General features: G+C 44.9%; 1 protein-coding gene across 1 annotated transcript in view; it reads left to right on the plus strand.

Moving 5' to 3' along the window:
* RCOR1 (REST corepressor 1) overlaps nt 1–17,361 on the plus strand; it is a 745,358-nt gene that overhangs the window by 155,196 nt on the left and 572,801 nt on the right. The window contains exon 5 of the mRNA XM_086937837.1: nt 2,981–3,142. Coding sequence (XP_086793963.1) covers nt 2,981–3,142 — 162 coding nt within the window. The remainder of the gene's footprint in view (nt 1–2,980; nt 3,143–17,361) is intronic.

Below are 17,361 nucleotides of genomic sequence, written 5' to 3' on the forward strand. Positions count from 1 at the left end.
CAGACTACGCCTACCGAAGCGCAAGGGTACTGCTACGCAAAAGTTTCCGGATCCAGTCTGACGCCAGGGGATATTCTAAGGTAAGGAATCTAATACTAACTACTGTTTCTTACAGATATATTGTTACCGAAGGTAAGTAACTTGTGCTTCAGACAGATTGCATTTAAATTGACAAGCACATTTTGGTGCAAGGGAAAGCACTTGAAAGAAATGAAATGAGGCCTAGTCTGTCTGAAATGCTTATGCTGAATTAAAATGTGTTTTTGCAGTGTAGAGAAAAACTTGTGATTTGTGACCTTTTTAGCTTTGAAGATACTAATAGAATATGTTCTATTTCCAGCTCATTTTCCTTGCGATCTACATTCACTATTCCTGCCTTAAGAGAATTTGGCTTTGTTGCATGTTTAGAAAAAAATATATTTTAGTGTATAACACCTTTTTATAATGTGTGTTAATTAACAATGCACCAAACACTTCAAATGGGGCAAAACGCTTTTTGCATGAAAAGCTATCTAAAACATTAACGCATGTGTCAGAGTATGTATTCATTTTTTTTTTTGTTCATGTTGTGCACAAACAATTAGAAAAGCTACTTTAAACTAATAGCTTTGCTAGGTGATCATTTATAAAGGGTATTTGTATGGGATGGAAAAACATAATGGGTATATTTACAAAAAGTTAATACTCTTTTGTGTGTTTTGTTTTTGGGCCTAAGATAAAATGGCTGCCTGTGAATCCAGCAAGGCTGTGACTTGCATTAAAAAGAAGAGAGCATGCGCAGATTATACCAGCTTGCCTCAAGTACAGAAGGAGTCGAGGCCACTGTGTACTGTACATTCTTGTTGTTGTGCCAATGTACCAGTTAGTCAAAGTATCATTCCTGCCTGCGATGTGACAGGAAGGAGGAAAATAGAATGAAAATGTTTCCTAGTAAATGTTGCTAAAACATATACATGTATTAATCATTAATGCTTCTTTTGTTAAAACCAGTATGGTTTGGAATTTCCAATGAGATCAGGATGGTGAGACACTCATGCCATTGGCAAACCAATCAGGTACAAGCTTTCCTGAATATGAAATATTTTTGTGTAGTCTGCCAAGAATTAGAGTATAAATAATGACCTCTTAGGGGGCCGTGTGGGCTCTTCTCTTTAATCCAGGGGGCCTCTGTCAGAGAGGGAGGCGAGAGGAGAGGCAGCAGATGAGATCAGACATCATATGGGTTAGGTACGAGAAACTTTGCAGGAGGAGATTGCTGCAGCCTGGGAGGAGATTGTGTACGAGGAGAGGGGAGGTTTATTGCTCATTTTTTTCCGAAAAGTCCTTACACGTCATATTTTTGGCAAGGCACATCACATTCCTCTGAGGACTTGTGAAAGAGGGGCATTTTCAAGGAGCAGCCTTTCTGTCTGATGAGGGAGGGAGACAGATTTAGCATCACCAGAGCAGAGAGTGCAGCTGATTAGAGGAGGTTTAGATGCTAAAATTCTAAGTTAATGCTTTGATTTAATTAATTAGTTTTAAAAAGATTTTTTTGTCTTGGAGATTTTTTCCCACCTATTAATTATTGATTAGCCTTGTAAGACTCTTTTTTTAAAAATTTTTTTAGAAACTCTAAGATTTGACTGACATTTGTGCCACATTTTCTTTTCTACATGTGATGCTTATATGCAGACTGTAATATGTTCTATGTTAATGTTATTTTTCCTGTTTTCAAAATTCTGTAACCTGATTGTTATTTAATTAATGAATAAAGGGTTAGCGAAAACCTTAATTGTTTTGACTAGAAAATAAAACCCTTTAAAATACTTAAAAAATAATAGCATTCTTAACTGTTCATGTTTATGTAAAGTCTCCTGAAGGTAATACATGGTGTCAAGGGCCCAACACCTTTCCAGAGGCAAAATTGAGGTAGATGAGGTTTTGTATTGAGAAATTACTGTGTAATTAGCGCTGTATCAACCTTCTCTGCTTAACTCTTAACCAAACTGAGTCTTCTTGCTCTTAAACTCTGACCATTTAAACTTGCTCTAGATTGCGGTTCTTAACCTCTCGTGTGGACCCCTTGGGGTCAGCGATTACTACTTCAAGAGTATGTGAATGCATTGAAAAATAAATATTTACATATTAAAGTGTGTACACATACAAAAAAAACTGTCAAATCGAAAATGTTAAAACATTCGAAATATATGAAGAAGGATTTTAAAATTGTAGGATAAACGTTACATTGGCATCTTACGATTGATACAATACAATTTAAATCATTGAAAATTGCTTAGACAGTCTCTGGATTCCAATAAAGATTCAGTTATGGTCCACAGAATCTAATGATTCCGTGGGGATCCCCGGATTCTAGTTTGGATTCATTGGCTCTACTTGCATTCTAGTTATGATTAAGTTTGGGTCCTCAGAAGTCAAATGGTTAAGAGCCACTTCTCTAGATAAATAAAATAAATAAATACTCTACAAGTATAATTTGCAGCTACTCGGGGTTTATTGCTGTATTCACCTTTTGTAGCACTTCGCACCCTCAAAGAGCTGCTTCCTTTTAAATAAATCACATAAGCGTATAGATGTTTGTTCTTAGCAATGCCTGAAGGGTGGCTTCTGATCCTGAAAACGTATGGATTGTTTACCTGACTTTAACTGGCATGTGCATCAGCTGCTAACTTTAGTCTGAAGGGAGTGAAGTTGATCTTTAGGATTTCTAAGTCCTTAGGGGCCTTGTTTGAAAGACTGCTGGAGTTCCTGCAAACCATAAAGAGCTAATCTTGTTGTATTGCTAATGCTTGCTCCTGCTTTTTATCTTTTCGCAGGTTTCTCATCAAAAATTGTGTAAAAAGGTTCATCCTGCACAAATACCCTAAGCTTTCGATCTTTTGTTGCTAACAAGTAGTGTCAAACTACAACCGACTCATTTTGAATACTTTGAAATTAACATGCATTTATTAGTTAATTTGTTTTCATTTACTTTTTTCAGGCTCTTGGCATGCTTTTTTGGCATAAACACAATATTGAGAAGTCCTTAGCAGATCTGCCAAATTTTACACCGTTTCCAGATGAATGGACTGTTGAAGACAAGGTTTTATTTGAGCAAGCCTTTAGTTTTCATGGCAAAACATTTCATAGAATACAACAAATGGTAAGTATTTGACTTAGACACCTATAAATTTGTATTGCAGAACACATATTTTAGAGGGAGGTGGTGTCCTGTTTGGCATTTTCTTATTTGTGGTAAAGTGAACTCAGGGCTAATCAAATTCTTTAGAGGGGTTGAAGCAGATTGTTGAATGGCTAAACAAGGTTTCATTTTATGTCTACAACTATAGCTATTCTTTTGACAAATTAGACTTTTATGCCAGTTTCTCTTCCATGTAGGTACTAAAAGATAAAAAAAGTGTTTTGAGCATTTGAAGAAGATGAATACATAACATAATTACTTGTTCGCAGGCTCTGGTTTAGAGGTGCGTGCTATTAAAACACCAAATATGGGTAGAATTGTTTGTAACACTTATTCTCCTCTACTCCTCCTCCCAAGCTTGCTTGGTTACTGAACTGCTGATATGAATCCTTTTGACTGGAAATCTTCATAAGACCAAAACCATTTGTCTACCATGTTTCCTTTTTGTTTTTTTAAACTTTGTATTTTGACAGAAACAGGCGACAAAACAATCCCTCAACTGCAAAAGGCATGTCATACATCCACCAAAATACAATGCAATGCAATCCATCAGACTCGGACAGGACTGTGTTCTGCTGCGGTATTTTGTAGACCCTTTGACCTCCCTGTTGGCTCTCAAGCTCCATCAAGTGTCCAGTACAGTCCCCCTCCTTGTTTTCCTTCTCCCCTGGAACTCTACTCCGCCTTATCTCGTGGCTCCCATCCATGGACCCCATACAATTTCAAATTTACTTGGGTATCCCCTAGCACAGTACACAAACCTTTCTGCCTCCATACAACAACCCACACCTTCGTCCCACTCCGGCATGGATGGCCATGTCTTCCCCCCTCCCAATGTTTAAGGAGATCCCTTCATGCTACCATCAAGGCCAAAGTGCTAAAAAAATACAGTGCGTACCCATCTAAGGATCCCCACCCCCACCCCTATTATGCACAAGGAGATCAGCTTGGTTGTAAGCTACATCTCAAAACCCCAGGCAACCTCTTCCCTATACACTCCCAATAAACCCTGACCTCCGTACAGTCCCATAATGTGCTAGTCGGGGTGCTCCTTATCTGGCATCCATGCCGACAGTGATTGTCACCCATCCTCCGCATTCATAACAGCCAAATGTATGTGTAATATGCCATGTGACAAAGTTTAAGATGGATCATTCAGATGGATACATCGGCCAGTGGATTCCTCACCTTGTGAATATCCCCTACGCCAGCAGCAGTCGCACATTCTTTGTAGCTCTCCACGCCGACTAGGACTACGTCTAAGAACCATGGCTCCGCTCGCAACTCCGCTGACGTCACTGGAGGCATAAGAGCCTCTTCGGCGTGATTACATCAGTTCCTTTTTTTCCGTGCCGTCGACGCGAACGGTTTTTCTAGGACTCTCCGTAGTTTCACTTGCTACTTTGTGCTTCTGTTTGTATTTCTCTGCTGCTTCTTGTTTCCTTTTCCAGGATGTCGCCGAGGATGTCCGGGTTCAAGCCCTGCAGGGAGAGCGGGGGACAGATTTCCATTACAGATCCGCATGAATATTGTGTCTGGTGCCTGTCGTCTGATCATGACATCAAGGGATGTGCCTGCTGTAGGAAAATTAATCCGAAGACGTGGAAGGAAAGAGAAGCAAAACTCTTCATGGCGAAGATAAGAAACGCCATTTTGATAGAGAAACTGTGCCGAAGTCGACCTCTCCAGCTCGTCGACACCGTTAGGACTTCGTATCTCCTTATCCCTCGACTCGGGCTTCTCCTGCAAGATTGGCTTCGCCTGCAGCTTCTCCTGCTCGATCTCCACCGGTTCATTCACCGACTTCGGTACATTCTCCGGCTCCTGTGCCGGATGAGCAGGCGATTCCATTGGCTCAGGCGCCGGCTGGCCCGAACATTAACGCCTACACCGGAATCTGTCCTGGGGGCCTATCATCTTTTCCCTGGCCCGGGTCAAGATCCCTTGCATTATCTTAATGCTATGTATGGAGTCTTCCATTGGGCTATGTACCCCTCTGGAGCACCTTCAGGACCCATGGGTCCATTAGCGTTTATTCTGGGGGTTCCTCAGGCCTATGTCCAGGCCCCTTTCATGCCATTTCTTCCAGCGGCGCGGTCATGGCATTTCCCGGTGCCAAGGACATCAACGCCTTTTCAGTCAGCTTAAACTCGGTTGGCGCAGGCTGTGCCTCTGGATCCGTGTACGATGCCAGCTCCAGATCCATCGGAGTCGGTCGTGGCTCTACCGACGCCGGTTCCCAGAATGAGGTCTTGGAGAGAAGGTTCTAGAGGAGCAGAGGTTTTGTTTGGAGGGAATGGAGGAAGGGGAGATTCAAGATTCAGATCATTATTTTGGAGTATTAAGGGAAGCAAGTGGCCTTGATGTCTCCAGACTATGAACTTTCGCCTACATCTGATGCTCCTTTAAAGGATGTGGTTCCCTACCACACAGTAATAAAAAAGGCAGCAGAACTTTTAGATCTTCAGCTTCCTACTACTAAATTTAAATCTAACATTTTGACAGTTCTTCATTCGCCGCCTTCAGTAATAGAGCCTCTACTGCCTTATAATGAGGCAATCACGGAGTCTGTAATGGAGCCCTTTTCGACTCCGGCAGTTTCTAAATCTGTTGCCAGAAGATACAGGGCAGCTCCATGGGATCCAGCCTTTTTAGCCTCCCATCCTTCTCCTGAGAGCCTAGTGGTCCAAGCTGCCTGCTCAAAAAGATCTTCTGGTCACTTTCCTCAAGTTCCAGATGACAGCAGACTGGTCGAGTTTCTTCGATTCCCTAAGTGTTTTCTTTGGAAAATATGGCCCTAAAGTCCACTAAAGCCACCTGTCGTTTGGGTCGCTATATCCCTGCTTTAATGGACTCTGCTAAACCACTTGCACCTAAGTTGTCCGAAGAAGACACACAATTTTAATGAGGTCTTACAAGATACTCAAGCGGCTGCACGTCAAGTCATTCAAAGTGGTTTAGACACTGCTGACTCTGTCGCCAGAAATATGGGATCTTCTGTTGCTACTAGGAGTGCATGGCTTAAATCATCAGTTTCTCCACAGATGTTCAGACTTCGCTTTTGGACCTCCCTTTTTATGGTTCTGGACTTTTTGGCAAAAAAGCAGATGCAACTTTAGAAAGGTTTAAAGATAGTAAAGCAACAGAAAGATAGTAAAGCAACAGCCAAGTCTCAGGGTCTTCAGACTCAATCTAGAGACTCCTCGTTCAGGAGGTACAGAGGTTTTGGGAGGTTGTCCTTTTGGACCTATGGACCGCCTCAGCAGCAGCAAAATACCTTCTACAAATCCTACAGGGGCAAGAACAGAGGTCGCCCACAAGGCTGTCAGCCCTCCTCCTCCTCTTCCTCCACCTCCCCTCCTCTTACCACAGCAAAGCAGCCCTAGATCCACCATTCTGGATCATGCTGATCCTGTGGGCGGTGTCGGCCTAATCATTTTCTTCGAGATTGGGAATCGGTCACTACAGACCTTTTGGGTTCTCAATCTTGTAGAGAATGGGTATGCTCTTCCCTTTCGGGAATTCCGTCCAAATTACCCTCCTTGCCAGGGTGCTTGCTCGGAGGACCACCTTCTCCTGCAGGAGGAAGTCCTAACATTATTGAAAAAAGGTGCGTTAAAGGTGGTTTCAGAGCGGGAAAAGGGTCAGGGATGCTACTCCTGGTATTTCCTGATACCCAAGAAGGATGACAGGTTATATCCAATCCTGGATCTCAGGATCTTAAACCTTTTTCTGATGTTGGAGAAGTGAAGACCAGCTGCTAGATGCCGTAGGTTCTATTGCGAAAATCCTTGATATGGTGGAGGAGGTCATGGTCTTTAATTCTCTCATTGAGTTTGAGCTCCTCCCAGGGTTGGCACAGATTCTGGTTATATTCCTAGGGAACGCAAACTGTGCGCTATTTATGGTGCACTGTGGCTCTTTACTGATTAAGGTCGATCCCAAGTCTGGGGATATCTCCTCATCTGAGGTGGGTGCTGTGACTCTTGTTTTGCAGTCCTTTTGTGAAGGAGCTAGGCAAATCTGTGGCGACAGTAGAGCCACTCTACAAGATGCAGACCAATATTAAATGCATTTTCAACCCACAAGTTTGTGGCTGGGGCACCCCACTGCCGGCCACTTCCCATCTCCAGCTTCCCTCAGGGGACAAGGCTCTGAGCACAGGCAGGTAGCAAAGTAACATGCACTTCAACAGTTCTACCCCACGGGAAGCCATTGATTCAGTGGACGCTGCGTATACAAGGGCCATACTAGTGGCCCTTCTGGAAGCGGCAAGTGTGTTCCCTATTTCCCAACAAGGGGTAGGGGGCTGTCTGCCCACTTCCTCCCTGCATTGATCGCCATCACCTCAGACGAATGGGTCTTACAAACAGAAAAAGGTTTCCACATCAAGTTTTATGAGAACCCTCAGCAAATTTCTCTGCCATGGCCTACGTGTTTTTCCCAGCACAATGCAGTCCTGATCGACAAGGTCGTAGCCCCCCTAAAGAAAGGGGGCTTCTGCAGGTCAGTAACACACCCCAGTGGTTTTCTTGGCAAGCTTCTTCTGGTCAACAAAGCGATAGTGGACAGACAAGCAATCAACCTCAGGGACTTCAACAAGTGGCTAGTTTACCACCACTTCAAGATAGAAGGCATTCACCTGCTCAGATGTTTTGCTTCAGTCAGTCATACTCATGGTATGCCTGGATGTAAAAGATGCGTACTGGAAGGTCCCTGTCTTCCTTCCACACCATTCTGTTTCTACAGTTCACCTGGCATTCCCAGACCTTAGAGCTCGCCTCCCTCCCGTTTGGCCTTCCATTGGCACTTTGGTGCTTCACGGAGGTTCTCAAACCAGCGTTGGAGCACCTCAGGGCACAGGGGGTAAGGCTAATTGATTACTTGGACAATAGGCTCCTCCTGGCCCGTGCCCCCTGAAACTTACTCTGCACCTCCAGACAGCAGTGAATCTGTTACACGGCCTGTGGTTTGTAATCAACAATGAAGTCTCTTCTTTCCCCCTCTCAGAGGACAACCATCCTGGGGTTTGTGATACTTCACTTTGTCCTCTTAGTCTTCCTTCTCAGAAGATAGTAAAGATTAGACACAAACTTCGTTGAATTCTGGCCATACCTCACACCTTGCTCAGACCAATTGTAAGTCTAGTGGTCTCCTCTCCTATCCATTATCGGGCTCTCCAGCGCCTCAAAGCTCACCACCTGTGGAAAGAACAAACATACTCCCAGCCGATGGCGCTACAGGACGTGGCAAGGGAAGAGATCAACTCGTAGCTTACCCACATGGACGCATGGAACGGGAGGGCAATTTTCAGTTCCACTTTCGTCTGGGTGATAGTCAGACGCCAGCATGTCGAGTTGGTTCGCCAGGTGTGGGGAGTTCTCTAGAAGTTGGTCACCACAAGAAAATAGCTTACATATAGATTGTTTGGAGATCCTTGCCAGTTCGTTCGCAGTTCAGTGTTGGACAAAGGACCGGATTCAGTCTTGTTTCCTGAAGATGGACAACGTATCTGTGGTATTGTATATCCTGGCAGACCTTGTGAAGAACTTTTGGAATTTCTGTTTGGAGAATTATGTATCTGCCACGGAGTATATTCCAGGCCAGGAGAACCAGGTGGTGAACTGGCTGAATCAGGTGGTGATCTGGCACACTCTGCATCTCCCAAGACTCTGGTCTGTGGAAACTGGACCCCCAAGTCTTCCAAATGATCACGGACAGGTGGTGTCTGGTTTTGATAGATTTGTTTGCCTCCCACCTAGACTACCGGGTTCTTCAGCTGGAGGCTGGACCCTCAGATGGCGGCTCTGGACGCGTTCCTCCAAAATTAGATTCATGGGAAGGGCTGTGCATTTCCTCCCTTCTCGATCACGCGAGCTTCGTCATAGCTGCGATGTCAGTGGTCGGAGGTGGTCACTATAACACCCATATGAAGTTCTCCAGTGTGGTTTTCAGTTCTGCTACAACTTTCCTGGGATTCTTCAATCTGACTTTCAGCCTCTTTCCTCACATTCTGATGAGTCCAGATTTCATGCCTCATCAGTTGGTGACAGAGGGCTTCCTGCATCTGATGGTGTGGCAGAGTACAGGCAAAGCTAGACGAGGGTTTATTTTTTTTTAAACTTTTTTTTTAAACATTTTATTGAACAAAAGAAAGGGACATTATACAACTCAAAACTTACCAGAGCTCATGGAGTGACTGCAAATATACACATAGAGAACATAGACCTCCATATAAGACAAATAAAGCAAAATGTAAAAAATGGGCTTAGGCGTCTTCCGATTCCACACTGGCAGGATCCACTTCAGGTGGTGTACAGATGTCCCCACGATAAGCGTTCCAAACTCCCCGGATCTTACCCCACTTGCGGGGTCGCCCCCTCAACACATACACAGACCTCTCCCGGAACATACCCCAGTCGAGGTCCTCCATCCACTTCCCAACCTGTGGTGCCCGAACAGCACCCCAGAGTTGTGCAATATTACGTTTGGCTATCGCACAAGCAAGAGTGACCCAAAGTTTGCCATGACTCTAGAGGTCTGAGGGCTCCCAAACATTCAGCAAACATCGACGTGCCTCCAACTCAATCCGCACACCCCATACTTCACTCATCTTTAAATGTATCCTCGTCCAAAAATCGCGGACCTTCTCACACTCCCTCAGAATATGAAGGAACGTTCCAGGCATGCCACACCCTCTTCGACAATCTGCAGACACGGCTGTGGAAAGTTGGCCTGATATATGATGCTCACTAGTTCTAGTGATCACCTTGTATCAGTCAAAACAACCCTGATGGTGATTGGTTGTAAGTCACCCTTATAGACCAGCTATCCTAATGGTAGCATGGACAAAGCAGTCTTAGGCTAAACTCTTTTGTCATGTGAAGCCAGCTGTTTTACCACATATAACCCCTTGAATACCAAATGAAAGGACACCACACAGGTAGTTATGAAAATAAACAAGATATTTATTAACTAACATACACCTCTGAACTCTTTAGGAGGTCAGAGGGCTAAGCACATGACAAGACTCTTAAGAAAAATACGATAAGTTGCACGAGTTACAATGGTGCCCTAGGGGCGCAACAAACCATTTACTAAACAAGTGGTATAAGGACGTCGAAGGAATGGAGCTGTCAAGAGGCTGGAAGATCGCTGGGACTACACTATCCTAACTTTAGGTAAGTAATAGGAGGCCCACGGAACGCGTGTGCAGAGTGTGAACTCGCATGCGAGATGCGTAACGTCTATGGACAGTGCATTTCAAGAAAAAGGTGAGCACGGACAATCCTGACTAGTTAGGTCTAAAATGACTGTGAATCTGGACACTAGGAGAGTCAATCTACCCCTGAGCACCGAAATGCTCTTGTTACTTCACCCACAGGCTGCGGGTGCATAGGTGCAAAGTCGTGTCGGGTCTCTGCGTTGAAGTCTATGGAGCCTGAAAGGAAAGATGCTGCAGGCGACCAGGAGGAAGATGTCCGGTTCGATCAAGGAAGCTGAAGACCTGAAAGCAGAGAAGCTGAAGACCTGAAAGCAGAGGGGACAAAGTTCAAAGTCACTAGCCAGTGACTGATGTGGAACCAGGAAAGAACCAGATGCTGTTCTCGCGATCAGGTGAAGAGTGGACGCTTGACTTTGCAGCCACGTGGACCAGGAGGTGTCTTCAACGACCAGGATGGAGGCACAAGCTGTCCCACGCAGGCTCTCGCTGTCGGTGGTGTTGGTTCCGGATTCGGCGTCAACAGGCCTTGGCAAAGGCAACCCACGCAGTGAGTGGAAAAGGCATCTGGTGCGGACCAGGAGGGTCTGGGGTGCTTCTCCTTTGCAGGGAAGCAAGGGCCAGTCTGGAGCAACCAGACAAGCGATGTTGATGTCGTGGATCGTCGTCTAGGAGGACACTAGCCAGCCGGCAAGTGACCAGACAACGCGTCGAGCAGCAATCCAGCAAAAGGGCCCCACGCAGATCTTGTGGATGCTGGAGGGCTGATCTTCTGTGCAGGAGCTGCTTGAGGCTGGGGCTATTCAATCCCCAAAGCACTTCGTCGAGGATGCCTCTGAAATCGTGATGGAAGCGAAGTGCAGATTCTCCAAGATGGCCGGTCCCACGTGTCTCGTCGCACCCACGGATCTCAGCTGTGCTGCAGATGTAGGTAGAGGTCGGAGAGGTCTGGGAATCCGGGTCTCGTCGGGCTCTGAAGTCTGGATCCTCGAGAGAAGACAAAGTGAAACCGCTGGACGCTTGATGGTGCCTGCTTGTGCAGGGTGGTCACTCCTTGGCCACAAGGGAGATTTCTTCAGTCTTCTGTAGCAGAATGTCGAAGTCCAGAGTTTCTTCTTGTAAAGTTTCAAGTCAGGATTAATCTGATTTGGAATGTTACCAGCTCCTACCTTTATCCTGCTAAAGGGGGCTGTACTATCACTAGGTCCCTCCTATTGGTGGGACCAGGAAGGGGGTGGTTACACCCCCTATCCTTTGTCCGGTTTCGCGCCAGAGCTGGGGCTGGAGTGCCCCAGCAACTGGTTTGAACAGGTGTATGCACAGAGGCAAAGGAAGAGTGTCCCTCAGAGAAGCGTTATAGCACATAGGATAAGAGGCCAGGTGGAAGTGGTCCAAAAGGTGGACCAATTTCATGAAAAAATACAAGTTTTTTTCAGGAAACCCTCACTCACTCTAGTGGTGACATGCTTCATCATCGGGTCCACCGGGAGAGATCGAATACCTCCCCGGTGTGCTGCGACGCCAGGAGACTGCGGAGCAGGTTTTGTGAAGGAGAGATGTGAAAAAAGTGAGGTTTAAAAATGCCAAGAGTTGTACCAAAAAATAATTTATTAGCTGGTCAACTTGACATAATAAAAACGAACTATGTGAAAGGAGAACTAGCCAAATAAATTATACTGGTGTCTCCCTATTACAGAGAGGTCAACATGTTTCTGCCCATGGTATGTGTGACTTTACAGGACTTTCTTCAGGACCAGTAAGCGAGTGTTACCTTAACAGGAGTGGGCGCGCTAAGGCTCACCCTGCTAAAGGCAGTGAAAGTTAAAAATAGCACTATGTGTAAAAAGGTGCAAATAAAAAGAACAAACTAATAAGTTGGGGATTTACCTCTCTTGTGAGGAACCTAGAAGTCTGTGGACCAAAAAGTAAGACAAACAGACAAGTAAACAAACAAATAACATAAAATCAATGAGTATTGGTCATTAAGCATTATTATTGATGCTTTTCAGTGGCGTGATACGTGCTGGCATACTTATCAAAGGCCGTGGCCGAGATGCTTGGGAAGTAGAGAAATAGTTGTGCCGCAAGCCGGAGTGGTGGGCCTCAACTAGCGCTAAAAGATCGAGTCCAGCGCGATCAGTTGTACATGTGGTGAAGCAACAGATTGTCAAGTGGAGACTTAAAGTGTTAAGTCTGACCGTGAGAGAAGCCAAGAAATGGCTACCCGTAATAAATCGCTACCTATAATAGGGCGTCGGAAGTTATCCCCGAAGTGTACAGCGGAAAAGCAGAGCTGCAATGTGAATAGCAATTGCTCTGCTGGCCGTGACTTATAGTTCTAATCAGGCACGCAAATGTGAGCGAAAAAAGTAAACACTTCTCACTTGTATAAAAAGTGAACCACGCCCCATAGAACTCAGGAGGGGGGTGGGAGCGACAATGGCACACCCTAATTAGGGAAGGAAACAACAGACAAACACAAAGGGTTTTTAGAAATCTGGCAGAGTTTGCAAGAAATAGACTTATCTGATCAGGAGTATCAAAAACGAAGAATTCTTACGCCCGCAACGCTCAGCACCCTCTCGGTACCTAGCTGTTCCCTCGCTGGATCTCGTGGATCCTGAGCGAAGGGCGAGCCCGGTATTATGAGGGAGGTGCCTGAGCGCGGGCCTATGGGAGCTGTTAGTTCATAGTGAGGCTTGGAACTAAAGTCACGTAGTCCCGCGAGAGATGGTGTCAGCGTGGGACTTCGTAGTAAGAATATCATATAGAGGCTTGGGAGTTGTGAGGCTTGAAACGCAAGCTGAGGGCGTTTTGTTCAAGCGGTTGACATACTCACGAATATAACAAGAGCCAGCCTGAGGTGTTACAGAGGGTGACGTCCGACACCCGCTTAATCAAGGTACAAGACAAAAAGAATAAGGATAAAAGATATTCAGTAAATTATCCATATCTTGTCCAGGTGCTGGGGGCGGCAGAATATTCTGCGTGCAGTGTGAATTAACCATTAATAGTAATACTGGAATGGAACACAGAGACCAGTCATATGCCCAATGGTACAAGGGGTCAAGCTCGACTGACAGTGAGTACACGGAGGCAAAAGGCGGCCAGTAAGGCAGAGTGCATAATATTTGAGGATGATAAATACTAGACCTGGGCAAGGCTAATGTTTTAAGACATTAGTCCAAGGTATTTGGTCATTAAGCCCATGAATGTGGGTGCTGAGTCTATAGACCCAGCGCTGTTCTTTCTCAAACAGGATGCTGTCTCTGTTTCTGGGGCTACTGACTTGCTCAATAATTGTCCAGTTCATATCATTGGGAGTGTGATTTGCCTGCAAAAAATGTTCACTGAGTTTCGTTGTAACTTTTTTGCAACGAATGTTGCTACGGTGTTCGCCAATGCGTGTTTTCACTTTTCGTGTTGTCATGCCAACATATTGTTTTGCACAGGGGCATGTTATCAAGTAAACAACATTGGCAGAGTTACAATTAGTGTGAGATTTTTGAATCCATACTTTGCCAGGTTCCAAGTTGAGTTGTTTAGTATGGGTGGTCAGATGGCACACACTGCAGTCAGTACAGGGAAAATGCCCAGTAATGGGTGGTAAGTGCCATGGTTCTGTAACAGATCTGGTGAGTATGGATGAAATGCCTGGTAATGGTCTGGTATGTACCAAGGCGTCTTTCAGGCTCCTACCCTTTTTAAAGGAGAACAGGGGTTTTTCCCAATCGTTCTTGTTACTTGTGATTATTCTCCAATTTTTGTTGATGGATTTCTTTATCTTATCTGACAAGGTGCTGTATGTGGTTACACACGTAAGAGGCATCTCTGTTAGTTTTTTCAGTCTCTTCAAGAAGGGCATCGCGGGGTTGGTTGCGTGCCCGAGTCTGGCCTTTATTGAGAATTCTTTGTGGATATCCTCTTTGTTTTAATTTTTCTGTCAAATCATTTGCCTGGATTTTATAGTCGTAGATGTTACTACAATTCCTTCTCAGGCGAAGAAATTGTCCATAGGGCAGATTCTCTCGCAGAGGTCTCGGGTGAAAGCTGTTAAACTCCAAGAGGTTATTTTTTGCAGTGGGCTTGTGGTGGGTCACGGTTGTAAGACATGTGCCCTCTATTTTGATCTCTACGTCGAGAAAGACAATAGATTCCTTGCTGTGATTATGAGTGAATCTCAAGTAAGGATCAAGAGTATTGATCCAGCTCAGAAAATGAGTGAGGCTGTCTTCATTTCCTGTCCATAGGAGGAGAATATCATCAATATACCTCCTCCATAAGCCTATGGAGGAGGCGAAGGGGTTTGTTGTGGGCAGGATATGTTTGGTTTCGAAATCATATACATACAAACCCGCTACGCTAGGAGCGAAGGTACTACCCATTGAGGTCCCTGTGATCTGTAAGTATAATTGTCCTTTAAATTCAAAGTAATTTTCTTTGAGTGCCATCCTTGCACATTGTAAGATAAATCCTTTCGGGGTGGTGTACTCCCAATTGACAGTGTCTACTGCTTCAGCCAGTACCCGTAATGTTTCTTCCTGGGGGATGCTGGTGTAAAGACTCTGAACCGATTCCAGAGAGATCCCACCGCAGAAATGAAAACACGGATAGCAAATTTTGTACGTGATGCGGAGACTAATGAACATATCTCCCCACATGAAGCGGCATATCTGATGTCAGGAGGTCCAACGATTCCATATTTTTACACGTTGCCAAAAACTCATAAAAACATATTACCATCCCCAGGTCGGCCGATTGTGTCTGGAATCGGTTCAGTATTGGAGCCACTATCTTCTTTTTGTGACCACTATCTCAAACCAATAGTGCAGAACTCGAGTACCTACCTTAAAGACACAAAACGTCTACTCAGGCTACTCAACGACATCTCATTTGCACAAGACTCTGTAATTCTGGTCACCATGGACATAGAGAGTCTTTACACCAGCATCCCCCAGGAAGAAATATTATGGGTACTGGCTGAAGCAGTAGACACTGTCAATTGGGAGTACACCACCCCGAAAGGATTTATCCTACAATGTGCAAGGATGGCACTCAAAGAAAATTACTTTGAATTTAAAGGACAATTATACCTACAGAGCACAGGGGCCTCAATGGGTAGTACCTTCGCTCCTAGCGTAGCGGGTTTGTATGTATATGATTTCGAAACCAAACATATCCTGCCCACAACAAACCCCTTCGCCTCCTCCATAGGCTTATGGAGGAGGTATATTGATGATATTCTCCTCCTATGGACAGGAAATGAAGACAGCCTCACTCATTTTCTGAGCTGGATCAATACTCTTGATCCTTACTTGAGATTCACTCATAATCACAGCAAGGAATCTATTGTCTTTCTCGACGTAGAGATCAAAATAGAGGGCACATGTCTTACAACTGTGACCCACCACAAGCCCACTGCAAAAAATAACCTCTTGGAGTTTAACAGCTTTCACCCGAGACCTCTGCGAGAGAATCTGCCCTATGGACAATTTCTTCGCCTGAGAAGGAATTGTAGTAACATCTCAGACTATAAAATCCAGGCAAATGATTTGACAGAAAAATTAAAACAAAGAGGATATCCACAAAGAATTCTCAATAAAGGCCAGACTCGGGCACGCAACCAACCCCGCGATGCCCTTCTTGAAGAGACTGAAAAAACTAACATAGAGATGCCTCTTACGTGTGTAACCACATACAGCACCTTGTCAGATAAGATAAAGAAATCCATCAACAAAAATTGGAGAATAATCACAAGTAACAAGAACGATTGGGAAAAACCCCTGTTCTCCTTTAAAAAGGGTAGGAGCCTGAAAGACGCCTTGGTACATACCAGACCATTACCAGGCATTTCATCCATACTCACCAGATCTGTTACAGAACCATGGCACTTACCACCCATTACTGGGCATTTTCCCTGTACTGACTGCAGTGTGTGCCATCTGACCACCCATACTAAACAACTCAACTTGGAACCTGGCAAAGTATGGATTCAAAAATCTCACACTAATTGTAACTCTGCCAATGTTGTTTACTTGATAACATGCCCCTGTGCAAAACAATATGTTGGCATGACAACACGAAAAGTGAAAACACGCATTGGCGAACACCGTAGCAACATTCGTTGCAAAAAAGTTACAATGAAACTCAGTGAACATTTTTTGCAGGCAAATCACACTCCCAATGATATGACCTGGACAATTATTGAGCAAGTCAGTAGCCCCAGAAACAGAGACAGCATCCTGTTTGAGAAAGAACAGCGCTGGGTCTATAGACTCAGCACCCACATTCATGGGCTTAATGACCAAATACCTTGGACTAATGTCTTAAAACATTAGCCTTGCCCAGGTCTAGTATTTATCATCCTCAATTATTATGCACTCTGCCTTACTGGCCGCCTTTTGCCCCCGTGTACTCACTGTCAGTCGAGCTTGACCCCTTGTACCATTGGGCATATGACTGGTCTCTGTGTTCCATTCCAGTATTACTATTAATGGTTAATTCACACTGCACGCAGAATATTCTGCCGCCCCCAGCACCTGGACAAGATATGGATAATTTACTGAATATCTTTATCCTTATTCTTTTTGTCTTGTACCTTGATTAAGCGGGTGTCGGACGTCACCCTCTGTAACACCTCAGGCTGGCTCTTGTTATATTCGTGAGTATGTCAACCGCTTGAACAAAACGCCCTCAGCTTGCGTTTCAAGCCTCACAACTCCCAAGCCTCTATATGATATTCTTACTACGTAGTCCCACGCTGACACCATCACTCGCAGGACTACGCGACTTTAGTTCCAAGCCTCACTATGAACTAACAGCTCCCACAGGCCCGCGCTCAGGCACCTCCCTCATAATACCGGGCTCGCCCTTCGCTCAGGATCCACGAGATCCAGCGAGGGAACAGCTAGGTACCGAGAGGGTGCTGAGCGTTGCGGGCGTAAGAATTCTTCGTTTT

This window comes from Lissotriton vulgaris, chromosome 9 (assembly GCF_964263255.1).
Source record: "Lissotriton vulgaris chromosome 9, aLisVul1.2, whole genome shotgun sequence".
Taxonomy (NCBI): domain Eukaryota; kingdom Metazoa; phylum Chordata; class Amphibia; order Caudata; family Salamandridae; genus Lissotriton; species Lissotriton vulgaris.